At 45.9% G+C, this 25176-nt stretch overlaps 1 protein-coding gene across 1 annotated transcript in view; it reads right to left on the reverse strand.

Moving 5' to 3' along the window:
- The window catches only part of KSR2 (kinase suppressor of ras 2), a 368992-nt gene that overhangs the window by 192982 nt on the left and 150834 nt on the right, over positions 1-25176 (reverse strand). The window contains exon 4 of the mRNA XM_075996606.1: positions 18894-19407. Within this exon, the coding sequence (XP_075852721.1) occupies positions 18894-19407 (514 nt within the window). The remainder of the gene's footprint in view (positions 1-18893; positions 19408-25176) is intronic.

Below are 25176 nucleotides of genomic sequence, written 5' to 3' on the forward strand. Positions count from 1 at the left end.
CCGGCCCTTTCCAACCTGCCTGGACACCTTCCTCTTTCTTTACCTGGCTGCCTGCCGCTCACTCCTCAGGTCTCCTCTTGGGTCCGGGGCCAGCACACTTCAGAACAGGGGCCAAACCCAGCCTGCCACCTGCTTTTGTAAATAAAGTTTTATTGGAACACAACCATGCCCATTCATTTGCATACTGTCTATGGCTGCTTTTGCTGACAACAACAGAGACTATATGGCTGCCAAGAGCCTGATGTGTTTACTCCCTGGCCCCTTCCAGGAAAAGTTTGCCAGCCCTGGTCTTAGATGACAGTTCCTCCAAGAAGCTGTCCCAGGCTCCCTAGAATGTTTTAGGGCAGGGATGTCCCCAATCTATGGTGAGTTGTATAATTATTTTATTATATATTACAATGTAATAATAATAGAAATAAAGTACACAATAAATGTTACATGCTTGAATCATCCCAAAACCACCCCCCCCCAGTCTATGGAAAAATTGTCTTCCGTGAAAACGGTCCCTGGTGCCAAAAAGTTTGGGGATCACTGTTTTAGGTGATCATCTGGGCTTCCTTAGCCCTTGACCGACTTCTCCAGCTCCTATCCTCACAGAGTTACTAATATAATGGAGTCTAGACTCTGCGCTCCTTAAGAAAAAGGATGCTTTTTGGCAACTCGGTGTCCCAACCCTCCTAAACATCTCCTAGGCACCAAAAAATAAGTCTGCAAAATGAAAGAAGGAACCCACGAATGAGAGTTTGCATGCGGTGCTTCAGAAACCAACACTGTCACTCAATAGGGTTCGACTAACTCCAGCTGCTGCCAACTTTGTCAGGGACGTTATTTCCCTGGAATGAACAGAGAGGAGAGGGAAGGCCCCAAAGTTAGCCTGTCCAGTGAACAGAGAGGCCCTAAAAGATCTCCTGGTGAACTTCTTTCTCCTGGATCCAACACGAAGGAGAAAAGAGGAAAGTTCCGTTCACAGTTGGAGCCCAGGGTCCTGCAAGACTACTCCAAGTTGGCACTCTCCCTCCAAATCTTCTAGCTGTTTCTCAGGTAGCCCTCATCTCGCCTCTCCATCCTATTCTTGGTGCATTCCTGGCTTTAGGCTTCTGACTTATCATTCCTTTGTGCTCAATAGTAAGTTCTCAGGAAGAGGGGTCATTTGTCACCAGAGAGTCCCTGCTGGGACTTGGCTCCATGCAGGCCCTCCTAAAATGAGCAATGCATGAATGGATGAGTGAATCCCAACCATCACCTCCTTCCATCTGGCATACAGTGGTATAGAGTACCAGGTGGGGTCCCCGATTTCACTCTGGGATGAAGCCAGGACTGGCCCTTGCCCCAATAGGGAACACAAAAGCACCCTATTTAAGGACAGTCCCCAATGCTTTGTGGCCACCTCGGGTGTGGCAAGCTGAGGCCACACACTTGAATCTGAGTAGCTTCTTCATCATGACCTCCAATTTCTGGATGTATTTCTGGAGCTTCCGTTGCTCCCAGACTTGTTCCTGCCTGCCTCGGTGTGACTGCTCCACCCCACAGTGACAGCCCCCATCCCTGGCCTCATCATCTTAAATCGAAGTGCTGGGCAGCTGCCCCTCTCTGGGACCCAAGCAGCCACCCAGGAGCCAAAGCACAGCGGAGAAGTTGGCCTCGGACAGAATTTTTATGTCTCCCCATTTATCACACTAAAAGGTTCATTTCAAATTCCATTAAACAGGTCAAATATCAAGATAGAGAGCAGAGCCTTCTCTTTCTCTTTTCCAGAAATGACACCACCCTCTGGAGTGAACAGATCTGGGGCATTTAATTTGGCAACCAAGTGACATTCCCTCCCAGATGGCTGGCGCCTGCCAGTGGAAAAGCAGAGGGAGAGGAGGGGAAGAAGCAGAACTCAACATGATTACCACCAAGCAGGATAAAAAGAAACCATAAATTCTACCCGACAAGTGAAGCCCCTCAGGAAACCCTGCATTTTCCTGTACACAAGACTGGCTTTTATTCCTACGCCCCTCACTCTTGAGAATAATTCTAAGGCTCCTCTTTTTATCACGTTAATAACAATAACTATAATCACACATTCTCGATAGCAGTGTCATCCAAAAACGTATCATGCCACCCGCGGCTGAGCGGCTCTTGGTTTGCATAAACAACGGGCCAGCAGGGTGACATTTCTGCATGATTTGGGGAAAGTGCCTCTCTGAGATAATCACAGCAACATAAAACCACACGGCGCCCCATAATAGGAGCTAAGAAATATGTTTAACTGCCTAAGAATGACAGTCTTCTCCCAGTTTTTTCTTACCTACCTGTGTTTCATATTCTAAGATACATCCCCATCCAGAGAAAAACTATTTGCTGTCATCAATTGCATTCAGGGCATTGGCAGGGGGTGGCAATCAAATTAATCAAACATGCCAGTTTTGACTGAGTGATAGTGATTTTCCCAGAGTGTTGTGTTAAGAAGGATTCTGAAGTCCTACCGGGGTCCATGAAGAACATCATGGAGCCAACAGGGGGAATGGCCATCCTTGTCCCGCCCAGATATTCCAGCCTGGCCTCTGGCCACTTGACCATAGTTGAATCATGTAAAAATGGCTACTGAAACTTCCACCCATCCTTCTGTACCCAGACAACTCAAATACATCCCATAAGGTCCTGTTAAAGCATCACCCAAGGTCACTCATTCACTTTGGCTTTTCTCGGTACTGTTCCCTCCTGCCCAGGGAAAATAAACACTTCTCTGTTCAAAAATGGAAAGAGATCAAGTCTGCGAATTCTATATCTTTCTCTATTCTTCTTACTCTGACCAGAGAAATTTGCCTCCAAATGCCCCATCCATCTCTGTATGCCCAGGGCTTAGCCCAGTGCCTGGCCCATGACCAGGATCCAGTAAATGTTTGTTGAATTCGTGTTCTATCTGAACAAGCCCCACTCCTGGCATCCAAAGAACTTTTAAAGCTAAGCGGGAGTGAGGATAAATTTCCTAAAGAGAAATTCCAACGAGCTTCCTCCAAAAGAAGACAGTTTTCTGCCTACCAAGAACCTGGCTCTGCGGCTCAGAGGGAAACGTGGGGATGAATCCTTGGAGAACCACAGAGAGAACTGCACACCCCCGGGCCTGTTATCCAAGGACGCTAAGGTCTCCTATAGATGACTTCAAACACAGCGTCCTACCTCCATCACCTGATGAGTGTGTTTCATCCACATTGGAAAAGCCAACCCAATGTTTCGTGGTGAGCACATCTCTTTAAGGTGGTACTTTCCAAATTCCAATCACTCTCTAAACCACCTTCTCATGTTCTGCATATCTAAGTACCAACTTATTTACATACTCTTTCTTTAAATTGACTTTTTTTTTTTTGCCTCATCTTAACCAGCAAATACATCTAATGCAGGTGTCCTCAAACTACAGCCCGCGGGCCACATGCAGGTGTTTTTGCCCATTTGTTTTTTTACTTCAAAATAAGATATGAGCAGTGTGCACAAGAATTTGTTCATAGTTTTTTTTTAAACTATAGTCCGGCCCTCCAACGGTCTGAGGGACAGTGAACTGGCCCCCTGTTTAAAAAGTTTGAGGACCCCTGATCTAATAAATACTGAATTTTACTGGATCTGTCAGCCACACTTTTTTCTAATAACACTAAAATATCAACATGATTTTAAATGTTTAAAGTTGCCGCTTTAACACAGTACTATTATTTTAGCACAAAAAAATGAACATGATTTTAAATGTTTAGGGTTGTGTTGTATACCTCTTAAAGCCATCTCACCTGCAGCGGTTTGAGTCCCAGAGCATGGGAACGCCAGCCCTAAAGCACTGCTCCGCAGGCACACAGACACGACAAGGTAGCGTCCTGTCCCCGCTCCAGGCTCCAATCAGAGCAATTAAAACCCGAGTTGCTCCTGGGCAGAAGTCAACGCCACCCCGGCAGCAGAAAGGTCCAGCAGTCCAGCGCGAGGGGATTTAGCGCCAGGCGGAGCTGTGTTTCAACTCTGGCTCCCACTTAACCTAAGCAATTCCTCCACCCACTCTGAGCCTCAGCTTCCTTATCCGCAAAATGAGGACATTGACAACATGCGCTTCTTATGCGGCACTGTGGGATTTAATAAGAAAATTCTAAGTACAGTCATGCACTGCTTAACGATGGGGATGCATTTTAAGAAATGCATGATTAGGCCGACCACAGTGGCTCACGCCTATAATCCTAGCACTCTGGGAGGCCGAGGTGGGCGGATCACTCAAGGTCAGGAGTTCGAAACCAGCCTGAGCAAGAGCGAGACTCTGTCTCTACTAAAAAACAGAAAGATATTAATTGGACAACTAAAAGTCTATAGAAAAAAAAATTAGCTGGGCATGGTGGCGCATGCCTGTAGTCCCAGCTACTCGGGACGCTGAGGCAGGAGGATCGCTTGAGCCCAGGAGTTTGAGGTTGCTGTGAGCTAGGCTGACGCCACGGCACTCTAGCCCAGGCAACAGTGGGAGACTCTGTCTCAAAAAAAAAAAAAGAAAAGAAAAAGAAAAAGAAATGCATCATTAAGTGATTTTGTCATTGTATACATACAGTGTTTGTGTAAGTACATTGAGGGTACAGCATACATGGTACAGCCTACTATATACCTGTACTGCTATACCTGTACAACCCTAGGCTACAAACATGTACAGCATGTTACTGAATGAATACTGTACACAACTGTAACACAATGGTATTTGCATATCTAAGCATAGAAAACGTACAGTAAAAATACGACACACCTGTATAGGGCATTCACCATGCATGGGGCGTGCAGGACCGGAAGTTGCTCTGGGTGAGTCAGTGAGTGAGTGGTGAGTGTGAACTCCTAGACTTTGCTGTACCCTACTGTAGACTTCATAAACACCATACACTTAGTCTACACTAAATTTATTTTTAAAATAAAGTAGCTGCACTACAATGTTACAATGGCTGTGACGTCACCAGGCAACAGGAATTTTCCATTATAACCTGATGGAACCACCATCGCACACGTGTTCCTTCCTTGAGCGAAAAGTTATGCAGCACATGGCTATAATTAGTGCCTGGCACATCACTGGCACTTGATAACAATGTTATTAACAGCATCATTAATGTTGTTATTACCATTAGCAGCATCTGTTCGTTCAACAAATGTATACACAGCATCTGCGGAGTTCTCGCAGAGAACGCGGTGGGGAGACAGAGGAGCAGGAGCCTGGGTCTAGTGGGAAAGACAGTCCAGGGCAGAAGATTAGAAAGAACTTGGTATGGGTTGTTGGAGACAGGATGAGTAAGATGTGGGGGCGCTGGGAGCTGACATAGAGCCCCCCACCCCTAGCCAAGGCACAGAGGTCAGGGAATAGTGCCAGGGGGAGAGGAAACTGAGGCACATCCTTAGACTGATGTATTTTGAGTGTTACTGTTTTAATTGCTATAACCTGGCTATAGTTTTAATTGCTATAAGCTAAACTCACCTGGCATGTTCCAGGTGACCATAATGACAGTGATAAAGAATAGAGAAGGCAATAATTCCAGCTCCATGCAAACACTCCCAACAAGACCGACAGACAGGCCACAACGTCAGGGCCCTCTTGGGCAGATCTTCTGGGGGGTCCTCAATCTCTTCATCCGTCTAAGAGGAAGAGGAGGTAGTGGTGACAGAAAGACATTGCGTCCATACCACTCACCCTCTGTCTCTGCAAACTTACTTGATAGTCAGGCTTAAAGGGCCCAAAAAAGAAAGATGGGAACGCATCTAGAGGATACAAAGGCAGCTTGAAAGGGATTCCAGGGGCCAAATCTGGGACAATCTGAGCATCAAAATAAATGATGGTAGTAAAGGATTATCACCCATGAATGAAGCAAGAGTTCATGAGTCCACACTGCCAGAAAGAGGGGAAAGGGAACGTTCAGCTCTTCGGTAGAAAGCTAGCTCGTACATGTGGGAGGAATGTTGGGATTAGAAAATCACCATTTGGAAAGCATCATGGCAATAACTGATTCAAGGCAAGACACATCAATGGATGCTAAAACTCATGGTGAAAATTGGAGGAGTAGCACAATATTTATGCAGTTTGAAAATACCTCCTCGCAAGATACTTGTTCATTTGAACTGGTAAAATGGTAGCTTTACAGCAGAGAAATCTGGCAGACAACACCTCTACCAAATGATCATAGATAGTATCACCTGGAATGGGTCAAGTTGACAACAGGTGTTTCCTGGTGTGGTGTGCCGAGAAGAATGCCACGTCATGTCTACGGCACACTTGTTAAAATGATATAAAATGAACTATCATAGGGAAATATAATCATAAATAAAAGCTGATATTGAGAAATGGTATAAACTCACTACAGTAAATCTTCACCAAGAACTCAATACTATAACTCACTCCATTCTGCAGAGAAGGAAATCATTGCTCAGACAAGTGAAGTCATTTTTACAGGGAAATGTGGCCAGTGGGTAGCATGGATGGGTTGTGAACCCTGAGCTCTGTTTAACTCTATTGCCTGTGCCCTCAACCTTTACACTACGCTGCTTTTCTGTCACTTTTCTGTCATCAATGCACTCTAAGGCAGCAAGGATCTCAGGTGCATGGTGGAGTCCTTTCATTGAAGAGGAGAGAGAGAGAGAGAAGCAGAAGATTCTCCAATGCCCAATGACTTTCAACCCCAGCCTCCAGATTCCAAACCAAGGTGATGACCTGGCAGGTACCAAGAGCACCCCTCAAATTCTCAGTTCCCCTCGCTTTATTCCCACCAGCCCCCTGGTTCTGCCACTGGTCCCAAACCACCACACAAGCCTGCAGGTGCCCTCTTGCATCTGATTCCTATAGTGTTTGATTTCTGTGCCGTCTACTTGGCACAAACCACACCCATCGTGGCACACTGGAAAGACCTTTAGTGTTAGCTTGAGTCCCCATCCTGTTGCTGGCAAGGTTACATGACACTGGTCAACCTCTCTGAGCCTCAGTTTCGTCATCTGTAAAAATGAGGATAATAATAACTACCTCTCCTGTTTACCATGAGAATCAATGACACTCAACTATGTGGAGTACCAGGCCCCACATGTATGCAATAATTGTTAGTTCCCCACCTCCTAGAACATACAGTGGGATCTTTCCCATGTGTCCATGAGTTCTCTCTCTACTTCCAAATCTGTTTTCCTATTTGATCCATTATTAATTTCACACCTTAACAGTGTCTTGTTTTCTTGGACTAGAATTGAAACTCCTTAAAAGCAGTGGGGGTTCTATCAGATTGCTTCTTCTATCCTCCACAGTGTTATCAATTAGCAGATTATTCCCCTGCAGGAAACCTGCTAATAACTGAGGTTATTATCATGGATTCTGAATAACAACTAGGAAGGGTATTTTTTAAATAGTGACAATTAGTAGTGTTTGTTTAGCTATGTGTCAGCGCAGTTCTAAGCATTCAATACATACTAACTCTCCCAATAACACTGTGAACTAAGATATTTTTATGACTCTCATTATACAGATAAGAAAACCAAGGCTCAGAGAGGGTAAGTGACTTACCTAGGGTCAAACAGCCAGGAAGTGGTGAAGTCGAGATACAAACCCAGGCCATATGGCTCCAGTACCCCTGCCCTTACTTTGCCTTCTAATGCTGCCATAGACTTTGGGGAAAATGGAATCCCAACTTTGGTATTTAGTCTCAATGAACTTGGACAAGGCATATTCTCTCTTAAATCCTATTTCCTCACCTATAAAATGGGATGTTTGAGGATTAAATAAACCATGCTATGGCCCCAAAAGCACAGGCAATAAAAGCAAACTTAGACAAATGGGATTACATCAAACTAAAAAGCTTCTGCATGGCAAAGGAAACAATCAACAGAGTGAAGAAACAACTCATGGAATGGGAGAAAATATTTGCAAAACACACATTTGATGAGGGGTTACTATCCGATATACAAGGAATGCAAACAACTCAATAGCAAGGAAACAAACGGCCCAATCAAAAAATGGGCAAAGGACCTGAATACACATTTCTAAGAAGATGACATACAAATGGCCAGCAGATTTATGGAAACATGCTCAACACCATTAATCATCAGGGAAATGCAAATTAAAACCACAACTGGATCTCACCTCACACCTGTTAGAATGGCTATTATCCAAAATATAAAATAAACAAGTATTGGAGAGGATGTAGAGAAAAGGGAACCCTGTACACCGTGAGTGAAAATGTAAATTAGTACAGCCATATGGAAAACAGTGTGGAGGTAACTCAAACAACTAAAAGTAGAACAACTGTATGACCCAGCAATCCCAGCAATACTACTGAGTATGTGTCTAAAGGAATTGAAATCAGGATGTCCATATGCACTTCCATGCTCACTGCAGCATTATTCACAATAGCCAAGATGTGGAATCAACCTAAGTGCCCATCAACAAAAGTGCATATGTACACATGCACACACTCCACAATGGAGTACTATTCAGCCTTAAAAAAAAAAAAAAAAGAAAGAAAATCTTGTCATTTGCAACAACATGGATGAACCTAGAGGAGATCATGCTAAGTGAAATAAACCAGGCACAGAAAACACAAATACTGCATGATCTCATTTATATGTGGAACCTAAAACAGCTAAACTCATTCAAGTAGAGAGTAGAATGGTGGTTACCGGGAGCTAGTTGGGAGGATGGCCAGAGGAATAAGGAGATGTTGGTTAAAAGGTACAAAAGTTTTATTTAGTCAGGAGGAATGTATTTTTGAGATCTACTGTATAACATGGTGACTTTAATTAATAATAATGTATTGTATATATTTTAAAATTGCTAAAAGAATAAATCTGAAATATTATCATCACAAAAAGTATGTGAGGTGACAGATCTGCTTAGCTTGATTTAATTACTCCACGATGTACACATATATTAAAACACCACATTGTACCTCATAAATATATATATTTATCAATTAAAAATAAATAACAATGGTAAAATGGAAATAAGATGGACCATGCAAAGTGCTAGCATACAATAAGCCACAATAAATGGTGGCTACCATTCACATGATCATAATCAATCAACTTGTTTTTTTATAGTGAAAATGTATCCAGATAGCTGTGCATAGCACTTAATGCAATTTTGATCACCTTTATTCCTGTCTTAGTTTGGGTTCTCCTAAAAGCAGATCCTGAGACAAAATGTGGGGTGCCAGTAGTATGTTTGGGAGAGGATCCCAGAGCAGGATGACAGAGTAATAAGGTAAGGTGGGGGAGGAGAGAGAGCCCATTAAGAATGTTCTAGAAAGAAAGCACCTCTAGAGCACTGGGGCTTGGTCCCTCCAAGGAGCCTCCAAGAGCGTGTGGAGGACACACGTCAGAATGGGCCCACTTAGGGCACAGACATGCACTAACTCTTGTCCCTTGCCAGCTGAAGGTTGTTCCCAAGGGCATGGACTTCCTGGTGTCCAGCTTGCCCTGCACTCAGACTGAACATGCTCTGCCAGCCACAAAATGCTGCCAGGCAAAGACACAGGAGCTTGAGGTTGGTGTGTTCAGGAACTGTCCACCAAAGCTGCAAGTGACATCCAGGGTGGGCCTAAGAGTATGGGGGGCCCTCAGCAGCTCTGAGAAGTGGGCAGACATAGTCTCCTCGCTATTAAAGCACAGGCCCTACACGATATATTTGCGATCACAAGGCAAGTTAGCAGCAAAGGTGGGACTCAGGCTGGGTGTGGTGGCTCACGCCTGTAATCCTAGCTCTCTGGGAGGCCGAGGCAGGCGGATTGCTCAAGGTCAGGACTTCGAAACCAGCCTGAGCACGAGCGAGACCCCGTCTCTACTATAAATAGAAAGAAATTAATTGGCCAACTAATATATATAGAAAAAATTAGCCGGGCATGGTGGTGCATGCCTGTAGTCCCAGCTACTTGGGAGGCTGAGGCAAAAGAATTGCTTGAGCCCAGGAGTTTGAGGTTGCTATGAGCTAGGCTGATGCCACGGCACTCACTCTAGCCTGGGCAACAAAGCGAGACTCTGTCTCAAAAAAAAAAAAAAAATGGGACTCGCCTCGGGCTCCTAAACTCTTCCTTAAAAATGGATAGCAAGAGATGGAGGCAGGCACTGGGTAAGTAAAATGATTGTATATATAATAGGAAAAAAAAAATCTGACCAGCACAGTATCTTCAACTTATTCCTGGTAAATAAATAGGCATCTCAAACTAAATACCCTACTACTCACCCCACAGAACACCTCACTACAATAATTCATAATAAAATTAGTATGTTCTGGAGCTAGTTTTTCATTGTGGAACTTCAGAGGTGCTATTTCAATAGGCATGTGACAATGGGTGATTCATGAATGGACAAATACAAAGAGATGGTCCATTTGATAGTTAGAAAGCAAAATATATTTCAAACGAGTCTTACACTGGACTGAATCTCTCAATCATTACAGGACTGAAAGATTCAGCGACTTGAGGGTTAGGGCAGGGTCTTGATGAACATAAGGACCTATTCTTGCTCCAGGTCTAGAGAAGAGGGCCTGGAATCTAGAATTGAGAGCACTAGGTCAACACTGAATGGGAAGTTGGGGCTCGAATAGAACTTTCTTACACAAAATAATAGCAATACTTTTAAAAAAATCTCATAAGCATAAATTCTACTAGAAATAATTATGTTATATAATATATGTATTATACTATTATGTAAATTATAGAAGACCTTGTTTAAGACTTCGCCAACTCAAAATAGAAAGAAATTCAGCATGAATTGGCAACAAGTCCGTGTTACAAGATTTTCAAAGAGAAGCTGTGAGGAAAGGGTTAAGACAATCTTTTCCTCTTCTGCATGAGAATTTGACCTGGGGTTCACTTTCTATCTCTGATCTTTTAAACACCCGATAAAGGAAAAACTGTGTAAGTGGGCCACACTGCTCATAGAATTGCCTCTGGTTGGTAGACTGCATCTGGACTGGAATTTCACCATATGAACCCGAAATACCTAATGAGGAGTCCACAGCTTTGGAAGTCCTTGAGTAGTATGACTGTTGTAACTGGGCATGTCCCCTGCAGGGACCCCAGGAGCTGTGCGGATGGAGTTGTTACAAGAGCTATTCTCTCCTAAGTCAGGATGGTTTCTGCACCTGCTTAATGTGGGTCACCTTGCACCTGAACTGCCACCTGGGGGTGGGGGGCAAGGAAGAATGGCCCCTGGGGACCCACAAGAGTGAAGCATGGTGCTGCCCTGTTTCCTCCTAAGTCAATCTGCAGCTGACTGTGTCTGAATGCTTAGCTGAACTTAAAAGAAAACATGGATTTGCACAGCTAAGTCCTCCTATCTTAATGAATATACTGTTACCCACAGACTAATCACTCCACTCTTGCCCTTATAAATACATTAGCGCTCTCTGTACTAATGAGCACAATGATCTGTAGGTGTGTGCCAGAGAGTTTAAAAAATGCTTGCACATAATTAGTCTTCTAAAATAGACAAAAAGATCCCTCCTGAAATCTTATTTACATAATGAATCTGTTGAGCAAAGTCTGCTCTGGTACAAACAACAAATGATCTAGCCTAGGCCATGCACAAATTCGGAACTAGATGGAACAAAGAGAAAGAGGTCTGAGTGTAAGTTTAATAAACACGAGCTCTGTGGCTCTTAGCCAACCCGGGTCTCTCTGCTCACGAGCCAGTGGAGAGTTTTGACACGCTGCCCCAGACGGCTGGGGGTGAAATGTGTCCACACATGAACTACAGAGGTCTGAAAGCACCAAGGAACATTCTAGATGTGCTTTGGGGAAAACAGAAGAATTTCTAGAAGGAGTCAATTGTAAGAAGGTCATAAATGGAATATTGGTATTTGTGCAGGACTCATAAGGGCAAGTTACATCAGTAAAAGCATATAGGTGGTTATAATTATAAAGAAAGGAAAATAAATATATTACATATGCACATACAAACACACATACATGTGTCTATGCAAGGATTCATATCAAAATATTAATAGCAGTTATAACAGTTCTCCCTGGCAAGGGAAGGGAGAATTTTACCTTTTATTGCTTATACTTTATATTGCTTATATCTCAAAATAAAGATGTATCTGGAAATTATTTCTGTAATTAGAGTTGTAATTGAAAATTACTTTTAACAAGCATTTGGGGAAGAAAACAATTTACAATAGAATTCCCTTTTAGTACTGAACTTCTCTTATGCATTTAAAATGTGATTCGGTTTACACAAATGCAATTGGCCCTTTCAGATGCACTGATAAGAAAGAACAAGACATTTGTATCATGGAGAAATCTAAAGACATATGAATACAAATCACTGCGCACATAAGAACTGTTAGGATTTGGGCTTTCCCCAACAACATGGCCATGGGTATGGGATCCTTAGGCTGAAGAATGACAGACTCCCTGATATTGGGCTTTCTTAATTTTCTAAACAGCTAAAGGTAAGGAATCAGTACAGGTTTACCCATATCCATAAAGCCACAAAGTCAGGGGCCAACAAAGGCTGATAAGCATGTTGGAAAGAGTCTTGACAACCCCCATGTCTGTGTCTAACTGTATCTACACAATCACATCCATGGATCTATGTCAGTATTTCCTTCAGGAACCTTTTTAGCTCTTGTTTTTCCTAATCTCTACCCCCAAACCCTCAATGAAATTTTAATAACACAGATATACCGTGTATCCATTTATGTCTTGTGCCTCCTTGAGGGGTTACAACTATTGCAAAAATCCAAGATTTTTTTCTGCCTCCCCCAAGAACCAATTTTTGCCCTGCCAAGGGGTGATTTCACCACTGCTAAGAATGCATGCATAGTGTCTATTTATGTGCACAGAAATTGAGAGGACCAGTCTACAAGGTCTGTCCGCAAAGTATCCAGCCATGTAATACGTGATATTCACATTAACAATGGCTGGTTACTTTCTGGACAGACCTCATATTCTTTTCACTTTCTTCATATTTCCAAAGTTCTTTCAACTTCCACAATCATCAAGCATTACTTTCACTGGGGGAAAAAAAAAATAGAGCCCCCCCCCCTTTTTTCCCCATATGTGTGTGTTCTAGGAATGCCAGAGAATTAAAATCACATACCTAAATACGAAGAAAAAAGAAAAAAAAAAGGAAAGGAAAAGAAGAAAATAAACAGTTCTTTGGGAATAAACACAAAACAAGGGAAATGTTTTGATTAAGACTGATCACAGAGGTTCTGACATAGTCCAACATACCTAGACGGCAAGGCTACCAACGGAGGTGAGGCATGCTATAACTAATAATTTCGTGTTTTCTTGTTGCGCTCATTCTGAAAAGGCCCATGGGATATTCCCGGGGATGGGAGTGAAACCCAAACAGACCCTCTGATAAACACCGTGGTGGCTGTTCCTGAGAGCATGAAGGATAAAAGGTCTACAAATAGCCTCTCTCAAACCCAAGACCTCCCAGGGTGTTGTACATTTGGAAAATCACAGGAACCAACAGTTCTGAAAGATTCGGGTCCTGTTCAGAATGACCTGTGACTGCAGAAACTCCACTTCATCCCATTAAGAGGAAATAAAAGCAGACTGAAGGCTGCCAAGTTAGCAGCAGAGAAGACTGTGCCCAGCGGGGCTGCAGGGTAGAAGGAGAGAAGAAACTAGACATGAAAGACAAACAACTGGACCCAGGGTGAGTGGAACAGCTCGTCTGGCTGCATGCTGCAGGATAAAGGGCTGACTTCTCAACCCTTCTCGCCGACTCCCTGATACGGTTCATTCTAGAATCAAAGCTGCCCAGGGTGGGAAGAGCCACTGGGGTGGGGGGTCGGGAGAGTATATAGGCATGTCTTGTTTTATTGCACTTCAATTTATTGCACTTCGCAGATACCACATTTTTTTTTTTTTTACAAATTGAAGGGTTTTGGCAACCCCGAGTCATGCAAGTCCATTGGCACCATTTTTCCAACAGCTTGTGCTTTTGTGTGTCTGTGTCACATTTTAGTGACTCTCATAAAATTCCAAATTTTATCATTATTATTATATCTGTGATTGTGATCTGTGATCAGTGATCTTTGATGTTACTATTATAATTGTTTTGAGGTGCCACAAACCACATTCATACAGGAAAATGAACTCAGTAGATCAATGATGTGTGTTGTGACCACTCCACTCACCAGCTGTTTTTCCACCCCTCTCCCACTCCTCGGGCCTCCCTGTTCCCTGAGACATAACAATACTGAAATTAGGCCAAGCAATAACCCTACGATGGCCTCTAAGTGCTCAAGTGAAAGGAAGAGCTTTGTGTTTCTCACTTTAAATCAAAAGGGTAGAAATGATTAAGCTCAGTGAGGAAGGCATGTGGAAAGCTGAGACAGGCTGAAAGCCAGGCCTCTTGGCCAAACGGTGAGCCAAGTTATAAATGCAAAGGAAAAGTTCTTGAAGGAAATTAAAAGCGCTACTCCAGTGAACACATGAGTGGTAAGAAAATGAAATGGCCTAACTGCGGACTTGGAGAAAGTTTCATGGTCTGGGTAGAAGATCAAACCAGCCCCAGGATTCCCTAAGCCAAGGCCTAATCCAGAGCAAGGCCCTAACTCTCTCCAATTCTGTGAAGGCTGAGAGAGGTGAGGAAGCTAGCAGAGGTTTACGGAGAGATGCCGTCTCCATAACATACAAGTGCAAGATGAAGCAGCAAGTTATCCAAAGAATCAAGCTAAGAGCACAGATGAAGGTGGCTCCACTAAACAAAAAATTTTCAGTGTAGACAAAACAGTCTTATGTTGGAAGGAGATGCCATCTAGGATTTTCATAGCTAGAGAGGAGAAGTCCGTGCCTGAATTCCAAGCTTCAAAGGACAGGCTGCCTCTCTTGTTAGGGGCTGATGCAGCTGGTGACTTTAAGCTGAAACCAATGCTCATTGACCATCCTGCAAGTCCTAGCGCCCTTAAGAATCATGCCAAATCTACTCCGCCCATGTTCTACAAATGGCACAACTGCAAAAAAGCCCAGCTGACAGCACATTTGTTTATAGCACGGTTTGCTGAGTATTTTAAGCCCACTGTTGAGACCTACTGCTCAGGAAAAAAGATTCCCCTCAAAATGTTTCTGCTCATGGACAATGTACCTGATCACCCAAGAGCTCTGATGAAGATGTACAGGGAGTTTAATGTTAATTTCATGTCTGCTGATATAACATCCATTCTGCAGCCTATGGATTAAGGAGCAATTTTGACTTTCAAGTCTTATTATTTAAGAAATACATTTTGTAAGACGTTGGCTGCCATCTATTGCGATTCCTCTGATGGATCTGGGCAAAGTAAACCGAAAAACCTTCTGGAAAGGATTCGCCGTTCTCGGTGCCATTGAGAACATTCACGATTCATGGGAGAAGGTCAAAATATCAACATTAACAGGAGTTTAGAAGAAGTTGATTCCCACCCTCCTGGATAACTTTAAGAGGTTCAAGACTTCAGAGGAGGAACTGCAGATGGGGTGGAAATCACAAGACAACTAGAATTAGCAGTGGAGCCTGAAGATGGGACTAAACTGCTGCAATTTCATGATCAAACTTTAACAGATGAAGAGCTATTTCTTATGGACGAGCAAGGACAGTGGTTTCTTGAGAGGGAATCTGCTGCTGGTGGAGAAGCTGTAAACACTGTTGAACTGACAACAAAGGATTTAGAGCATTACGTAAACTTAGTGGATTTCTACTGAGCATTGTAAAATGCCTTCAAATTGCAGGACTATGCTACAGAGAACTCTATTGTGAAAAGAAGAGTCGATCAATGCAGCAAGCTTGATTGTCATCTTAATTTAAGAAAGTGCCACAGCCATCCCAACCTGCGGCGACCACCACCCTGACCCGCCGGCAGCCATCCACGTCAAGGCAAGACCCTCCACCAGCAAAAAGATTATGACGCACTGAAGGCTCACATGAGTTTTAGCATTTTTTAGCATTAAAGTATCTTTTAATTAAGGTAGGCACGTTGTTTTTTAAGACATAATGCTTTGTCCACTTAATAGACCATAATATAGTATAAACATAACTTTTATACGTACTGGGAAACCAAAAAAATTCATCTTTTTTTGCAACACTTGCTTTATGGCAGTGCTTTGGAACCAAACCTGCAATATCTCTGAGGTATGCCTTATCCGAAATAAGTTTCACAAAACAACACTAATACCCTCAATGCATGCAACGTGTTCCAATATATATTCTAGCCTAGCTAGTCTATTTCATTTTTTTAATGCTGGTCACAGCTCATTAAAACAATGCCACCATCCACGAATGGGTCATGACCACAGATTTAAAAACACAAATGTATTCCAACCCCTGTGGTCCACAGATGAGAAAGCTAAGACTCAGGCGGGTCATATCCAAAGTCACAGTGTCATTTCCTGGCAGAACCAGGGCTAGCTCAGACCAACGTGAGTGTTGGCTGTTGTTATCAGTCTGATCATTGGAACTCAACTCAACAAACGCCTGCCTAGAAACCCTTCCTTAATCTCCCTGGTCAGAATTCATCTCTAGCCCCGCTCCCCTTCCCCACACTGTCTGGGGAAGTTGGATATTGTGTTGGATACTATTTTGTGTTGGATACTATTTGTGTTGGATATTTTTTAACACCCCAAGGCCAGGTGCCCCGAAGTGATGAGCTTGCTAACCCAGGCAGACAGGCAAAGCTGGACTCTGCCTGAATCCTGACATATACAATTTCCAAAAAAAAAAAAAAAACCACTGAAGGTGGCTGGGTCATTTGGGAGACCTTGAAGAAGAGGGTGATTCAGCCCAATCCAGACAGAATAAATCCCTCAGGGGCCTGGGGAAAGACATTTAAAAAGCAAAGGGCGGCCTCTCTCACGTGGCCACTCTCTTGCAGATTAAAAGGTGATATGCCCAGAGACTCTGCTTTCGGATCAAGTTCCGCCTCGCTCTGTGGTGTGCACAGCGAAGGGGTGAGGGAGGCGCATGGAGGGTGAGGACACCACAGCAAGCAGACCCCAAGTGGGACACTGGAGCAAGCAGACGCCTCTTGCACCTTTGCAGCTGGCACTCCCTGCGACTCTAACCCATGCTCTTGCCCGGAGGTCTCAGCGTGCCCCCACCTCTGTGGCTCTCACAAAACCATGAAAATCAAACCCAACTCTGATCACAAAAGCATCTGTCCTCTGCATAAGGCTCGCAGATACCAAACACGTCTTCTAGGCCTCCAAGCTGGGTTGCACACAGCAGCCTGAATTTTACTTCCGTAAAACTTAAATCACTTTGGGCTACTCCCAGTGCCTTAGAAAGGAGAATCAGCCTCTACACCATGACATCCAACGGGGCTTGACAAACTAGAGCCAATGTGGCCAATCTGGCCAGGGACCTGCTTTTATAAATAAAGTTTTATTGGCACACAGCCACATCCATTTATTTACCTATTGCCCGTGGCTGCTTTTGTGCTAGCGAGGCAGAGTTGGGTAAGTGCACCAGAGCCCAAATAGCCTGTGAAGCCTAAAATATTTACCATCTGGCCCTTTAGAGGTAAAGTTTGCGAAACCTTGGCTTGTTGGATCCTGCCTCTTTTTTTTTTTAAAGAGGTAGGGTCTAGCTCTATCATCTAGGCTGGAGTGCAGTGGTAAAGTCATAGGTCACTGCAGCCTCAAACTCAAGCAATCCTCCTGCCTCAGCCTCCTGAGGAGCTGGGACTACAGGTATGAGCCACCATGCCCAGCTCTTAACTTTTCTTTTTAATGATGGCAAATGATGCATAACATCAAATCTACCATCTTAACCATAGTTTCTAAGTGTACCATTCAGTGGCATTAAGTACATCCGCAGTGTTGTGCAATCACCACCACTATTCACGTCCAGAACGTTTGCATCATCCCAGACTGAAACTCTGTGCTCACTAAATGATACCTCCCCACTTTCCCTCCCTGCAGCTCCTGGCAGCCACCGTTCTACTTTCTGCCTCTATCAATTTGACTATGCAAGGGACCTCATATCAGTGGAATTATATTAACACAATGACACTAAATGACATATGAAATTAATATCACTTGTTCTTGTCAATTCCTTTTAATGTGGCTACTAGAAGATGTACGGTTAATATTAATATCTATCTCATAGCCTATTTCTGGGGGCAGGGTGAGGCCGGACTCTGTAGGGCAAAGCAAATTTTTCCAGTACAGTGCCAGAGGGTGGATATTTTCCGCTCTGGGGGCCAAATTCAACTTGGCCATTGCTGCACAAAAGCAGCCATAGACACAATACACAAAGGATTAAACACAGGCATGTTCCAATACATTTGATTTACATAAACAGGCCGGCTATCAGATCTAGCCTCTAGGCCACGGTCTGCCAAACCGTACTCTAGAGCTGGGGTCCCCAGCCCCCAGGCCACGGGAAGACTGTGTTCCATGAAACTCAGGAACGGCAGGAGGCGAGCGGCGGGCGGGTGAGCAGAGCTTCATCCGTATTTACAGCGGTTCCCCTCGCGGAGCTCCGCCTCGCCCGCGGCGGCACCCCACCCCGTCCCCGCGGGTGGGAAAGCTGTCTTCCATGAATCCAGGCCCCGGTGCCAAGAAGGTTGGGGACGGCTGCTCTAGAGGAATCGCAGCACGTTTAAATGGCCAATTCTGGGAAAGTCCATTCTGTTCATGTTCTCGGAACCCTCCGTGAAAAGCCACCTTCGTTCCGCTGGAGTCGGGGACACAGCTGTTCCCGCGTGCAGACGTGGGCCGCCCCCCCCCACCCCGGGCCCCACCCCCACCCCGGCCGCCCAGCCCCCTGCCAGGCACCCCCGGCCCGCTGCCAGGCACCCCCGGCCCGCTACCTGGCACCTCCAGCCCGCTGCCAGGCACCCCCACCCCCACCCGCCCAGCTCGCTGCCAGGCACCCCCAGCACGCTGCCTGGCACCCCCAGCCCCCTGCCAGGCACCCCGCCCCGGCCGCCCAGCCGCACTCACTTGGGCGTGTGGGCCTCGTCGGCGCGCTGGCCCAGCTGGAACTCGTGGGACTTGCTCCGATGCAGCGCCGTGAACCCCGGGATCAAGTGGATCAGCTTCCGGGAGGAGGGCGGCGGGGTCCCGGGGGGCTTCAGCTTGTTCTTCCTCCTCATGGGCGGCGTGCCCGGCGGGGTCACGGTGGTGACGATGTTGGGGGTGCGCGGCGGGGTGCGCACGGCGTGCCGCTGCCGCGGCGACGGGGGCAGGGAACGGTGGCCCGACTCCAGTGGCGGCGGCGGGCACAGGCCCGGGTGGGCGTCCACGGTGAGCCTGTCCGCGTGCGCGTGCACGGGGGCCCCGGGCGTGGGGCTGGGGTGGCAAAAGTGCTGGGCGCACTTGGACTGGAGCCGAGGGCTCTGGGAGAGGTGGGTGCGGATCCACGGGGTGGGCTCAGCGGGGCACACGGGAGTGTTCTCCTTCCCCGTCTCCGTGGTGGGCCACTGGATGGTCCAGTCCTGTTTGGAAAGGTTGCCTCCTGAGTGGGAACAGAGGAGCAGAGAGACAGGAAGTCAGGACAGGTGCCCCGTGTGCTCATACATCCTAGGCATGTTCTAGAATATGCACATTACATCCCAGGCATGTTCTAGCATATGCCATTACATCATTGGCATATTCTAGCATATGCACATTACATCCTAGGCATGTTCTAGCATATGCACATTACATCCTAGGCATGTTCTAGCATATGCACATTACGTCCTAGGCATGTTCTAGCATATGCACATTACGTCCTAGGCATGTTCTAGCATATGCACATTACGTCCTAGGCATGTTCTAGCATATGCACATTACATCCTAGGCATGTTCTAGCATGTGCACATTGCGTCCTAGGCATGTTCTAGCATGTGCACATTACGTCCTAGGCATGTTCTAGCATGTGCACATTACGTCCTAGGCTTGTTCTAGCATGTGCACATTACGTCCTAGGCATGTTCTAGCATATGCACATTACGTCCTAGGCATGTTCTAGCATATGCAAATTACATCCTAGGCATGTTCTAGCATATGCACATTACGTCCTAGGCATGTTCTAGCATATGCACATTACATCCTAGGCATGTTCTAGCATATGCACATTACATCCTAGGCATGTTCTAGCATATGCACATTACGTCCTAGGCATGTTCTAGCATATGCACATTACGTCCTAGGCATGTTCTAGCATGTACACATTACGTCCTAGGCATGTTCTAGCATATGCACATTACATCCTAGGCATGTTCTAGCATATGCACATTACGTCCTAGGCATGTTCTAGCATATGCACATTGCATCCTAGGCATGTTCTAGCATGTACATATTACGTCCTAGGCATGTTCTAGCATGTGCACATTACATCCTAGGCTTGTTCTAGCATGTGCACATTACATCCTAGGCATGTTCTAGCATATGCACATTACATCCCAGGCATGTTCTAGCATATGCAAATTACATCCCGGGCATGTTCTAGCATATGCACATTACATCCTAGGCATGTTCTAGCATATGCACATTACATCCCAGGCATGTTCTAGCATATGCACATTACATCCTAGGCATGTTCTAGCATATGCTGGTTACATCATGTCCACATTACATCCTGAGCATGTTTACATAAATACACCCACGCCCACTTAGTGCCTCCAGAAAGGAATGAAATCCCTTTGTTGACCCTGCTCCACTCAACAGCCTGGCGGGGGAGCCGACAGCCCAAATGCCCAGAAAAGCAAAGAAGTTAATTCTTGCCTTTTGAGTCTCCAAGGATCCCAATTCCAGCAGTTTCAAAGTGATTTAAAGGATTTATAAGGATAGCTTTTCTCTCACATGGCAATGTTGATAGCTCACCTCCACACTAGACACAAAAATTCCAAGGGAGCCAAGTTCGCCCTTGGGCCCTCCCCGGCCACTTCTGTGGCCACTGCATGCATCCTCCGGGTCTGCGTCACCGTGTGCTGCACTCGCCCAGCAAACATTTGCTGAATGTTGATGAAGCGCCGGGCGCCGTGCTTGGGAAGACACAAGAGCGACACAGACGACACCCTGGTCCCTGGACGTGGATTCTGCCAGAGCAGAGACTTGACCGACCAGAGAACATGCTCTCTGAAGGATTTCAGATGGCTACTAGTGACCACAGACCCCCAGGCCCGCGGGCCAAGGTGCAGCGAGGATTTCCCGCCAAGTTCAACGGGAAGCCATTGAGGGTTTGGAGGCAGTGGAGACACTCGATCTAACGTTCATTTCTGGACGATCACTCAGGCTGCTGCTGGAAGAGTCGCGCCCAAATGAAGGGTATCGCGGGGACAACGCAAGAGGCGATGCCGGCTCTGATGTGGGAGGTGACAGCAGATGGGGAGAAGCCGGCCAGGTGTCAGTGGAGAAAGAGCTGGCAGGACCCGGAGGAAGGTAACCGTGTGGGCGCTCCCACCGTGGGTCAAGGGAGGAGATTTGGGGCGGAAAGAAATTCCAAGTCGTAGCCGACTAGCAATGACAATAATAATTACCCTATCGACCGTAACAAGAGCTAACAAAGTGCATTCATGAGCACGGACCCACTGTCCCATTTTTAATTGAAACAACTCATTTTGTTATTACACATTCATTACAGAAAAATTAGAAAATTCAGATAAGGAAAAAGGCAATGCTATTCCACAGCCTAGACAGCATCCCTATTAATGTTTGGCTGTGGAGCCTTCCAGATGGTTTTCTGTGCATTTGGGGGCTTTTTATTTTAGGAAAAAAAAAATACCATGAAGACCTTATTTAATAGTTCATCATTTGCTTTCTTGTTATATTGGGACTGTTTTATATCTCAATTTTTGTAACTCTGAACTAAAGGCTATTTTGATCTTCATTTTGTAGATAAGGAAACTAATGCAGAGGTGAAGGTGTGCCCAAGGTCACAAGAGATGGTAACTGGCAGTCCAGATTCAAAGCCTCAGCCACTTCGACAACCGGGACACGAGACGTCTGTGGCAGAGAGCTGGGGCGTGCATTTGCCCAAGACCACAGACCATCACAGATTAATCAAACGAGAATAGCAGCTACGGCAAGCAAGGACTCACTCTCACAAGAACCCCCTTTTCCCTCCTCCCGGACTTGCCAGAACATTCTACCAAAGTCACCATCATTATGATATCTACACACACACAGGAGCCCAGTGAGGAAGAGAGTTGGCGCTGGAATAAAATGCTTTGGGCTCCAAATCTGCCTTGCCCCTTACTGACTGCGCGACCTTGAGCACTCATCTAACCTGAGTCTTGCTTTGTCGCCTACCTCGAGGACTACCGTGAGGATCAAATGCCATCACACAAGTAATGTTCTCAGCACAGCTCCCAGCACACAGTAGGCGCTTCGTAAATGTTAGCTACTCATATCGCAATTCTCAGTGCTGCGGTCATGTGTCAATATCTCCTACTTAAAGGGCAGGTACCGGTTCTGCAAGCTTCGCGATCGTCACCTGTTATAGAGCAAGGAAGCTGGTGTTTAGCAGAAGCTAAATAACTCTGAGAGCTGGGGACAGCACAGAGAATCAAGCCAACACCAGTTTCTCCATCAATCAGCCACACAGCTCTGGACTGATGCACTTGCTTAGGGGGTACAAACTCGTCGTCGGATTAGCCTAAGGAAAACATGTTTAAGAAAGGACATCTATCCTGTTGAGCTGTCTTAATCATATACTGCACGACGAAGCCACAAAGAAGTACGTGGGGCTTTGTCACTATAAGCCGTGGCCCGCCCTGAAGGAGAAGGAAAGAATACGGGGTTGGCATCCTGGTCGCCACACGCAGCAGCGGGAAATGCAGGAGAAGGAAACTGAGCACAGAGGAGGTGGCGAGTTCGGGGTCAAGTTCAGGCAAGTTCAGGGTCAGACGCTGACTGAGTCGAGTTTCCTACAGGACACCCAGATGCCCGGGATGCGGCTAAACTTCCCCTTCTCCCCAGGAATCCTGGACCATGCCTCAGGGAGAAGTTAGTTTTCTAGCCTGAAAGGATGGACCGTGACGTTCTAGAATCTCCTGAGCCCATCCAAGACAGTGTCAGGCTCACCTTAGATGTTTTTCTTCTTTTTTTTATACAAATACATGACTATTTAATCACATTCCCCTTTGTCTCCCGTCTGGTCCTGAATCTCTAGAATAAACATCCCCTGACCCCAAATCACATGCAGGTGAGAAAGAGGAGGTCACAAGATGCCACCCACTGCCTGATTCCCTCCAAAGGCAGAGAGCCACCTCTGCATTTGGAAGACTTTCTTTCTGAACTGAAAGAACAAGAGTTAATTTCTCCTAAATAAACATCCAGCAAGAAAGTAGGAGTTTTTATGATACCCAGGACACCCCTACCTTTGTAAGATGACACTTAGACATTAATTTGTCCCTACTTTTGCCACTGTGACTCAGTTTCTTCATTTGTAAACTGGGGGTAACAAGAGCACTTTCCCCTAGGGTTGCTCTGAGGATGAAATAAGACCACGCAAGTGGAGCATGTAGCATAATCTCTGGCACACAGCCAATGTTATATAAATGTCCATCTAAGATGGGGGTAAAATCATCTATTTCACACAATGCCACTGAGGATTTAATGAGATAAGCCTATAATCTGCCTTGTGTTGTGTTTGACACAGAGCTGGCACTCTAAAATCACCCAGTCCTCAGCCCTGGTCTTGCCGGGTGCTATTACCTACAGAAAGCAAGCCCATCGAATCAAACCCAACTGAGATTTTTTTTTTTTTTTTTTTTGAGACGGAGTCTCGTTCCATTGTCCGGGCTAGACTGCGGTGACATCAGCCTCGCTCACAGCAACCTCAAACTCCTGGGCTCAAGTGATCCTCCTGCCTCAGCCTCCCGAGGAGCTGAGACTACAGGCGTGCGCCACCATGCCCGGCTAATTTTTTCTATTTTTAGTAGAAAAAATTGCTCTGGCTCGTCTCGAACTCCTGACCTCAAGCGATCCTCCCACCTTGGCCTCCCAGAGTGGTAGGAATACAAGCTTGAGCCACCACACCGGGTTCCAACTGAGATTTTATTGTGGGGTGAACTGTGCCCCCTTAAAAAAGATATTAAAGTCCTAACTCCCAATACCTTATTTGCAAATAAAATCTTTAGAAGAGAAGAGGACACACCCGGGGGAACGTCATGGGAAGACAGAAGCAGAGACTGGAGTGAGGCAGCTACAAGCCCAGGACCACCAAGGATCGCCCACTACCCCCTGCAGCTGGGTGCGAAGCATAGAACAGAATCTTCCCCGAGACTCCAGATGCAGGGGTCCTCAAATTACGGCCCGAGGGCCACATGTGGCCCGCCAAGGACATTTATCTGGCCCACAGGGTGTTTTTGCCGCCGCTGCCTGTCCTGCTTAGCAGCCGACTGGTCCCGGGCCCACAGTGCGCATGTGTGGAATGTGTGCCGCACTCTCCTACGGCCCTCCAACAGTCTGGGGGACAGTGAACTGGTCCCCTGTTTAAAAAGCTTGAGGACCCCTGATCTAGAGGGAGCGTGGCCCTGCCAACCCCTTGCTTTCAGATTCTAAGCCCCTACACCTGTGGGAAAATACGTTTCTGTTGTTTTAAGCCTCCTAGTTTGCAGTGGCGATGCCACAACCGTCCCAGACATTCATACAGCCCTCGACCGGGAGCCGACACATTTGCTGAGCACTGACTGGGGAGTCAGATCGCAGAAGTCTGCACGTGGAGAGCAGTCGGACTACTCAGAGTTGGGGGATTCGGTGCTTATCTTACCTGCCCTGTACGGTAGATGTTATTGATCCATTTCACCAAGAAGGTTTGGGTAAGTGATGAGACATGGCTAAAGTCCCACGGTGGGTCGTAACCTACACCCTCGCTCTCAGGCTTAATCACACACACAGCGCCCTACAGCTCAGCTGAGCCCCCCACCCCATAGCCTACAGCCCCTCCACAGACAGACAGACAGACAGACACACACACACATACTCGATTCTGCTGGGTTCGAGGCACTATTGAGTTGCCCATATGTTTTCTTTCCTTCCTTCAAGTTTTTTGAAGGATAAGAATAAGAATCTTTGAAGGATAAGAAGAAAGGAAAAAAAGCCTTACCCCCTGCCAAATTCTCTTCCCCACAAACGAACGTCTCTTCCTCTCCACCCCTACACTTCAAAACCAGAAGTTTTGGGGCTGAAGAAGCAAAAAGGCCTCATTTCATTACCCAAATGATCAGCTGCTAAATTGATAGCAATGCAGGCGGCTTTCGCTGCTGGGCTGTATCATATCAGTTCTTCCCCTCTCTCT

Source organism: Microcebus murinus, chromosome 22 (assembly GCF_040939455.1).
Source record: "Microcebus murinus isolate Inina chromosome 22, M.murinus_Inina_mat1.0, whole genome shotgun sequence".
NCBI classification, from domain to species: domain Eukaryota; kingdom Metazoa; phylum Chordata; class Mammalia; order Primates; family Cheirogaleidae; genus Microcebus; species Microcebus murinus.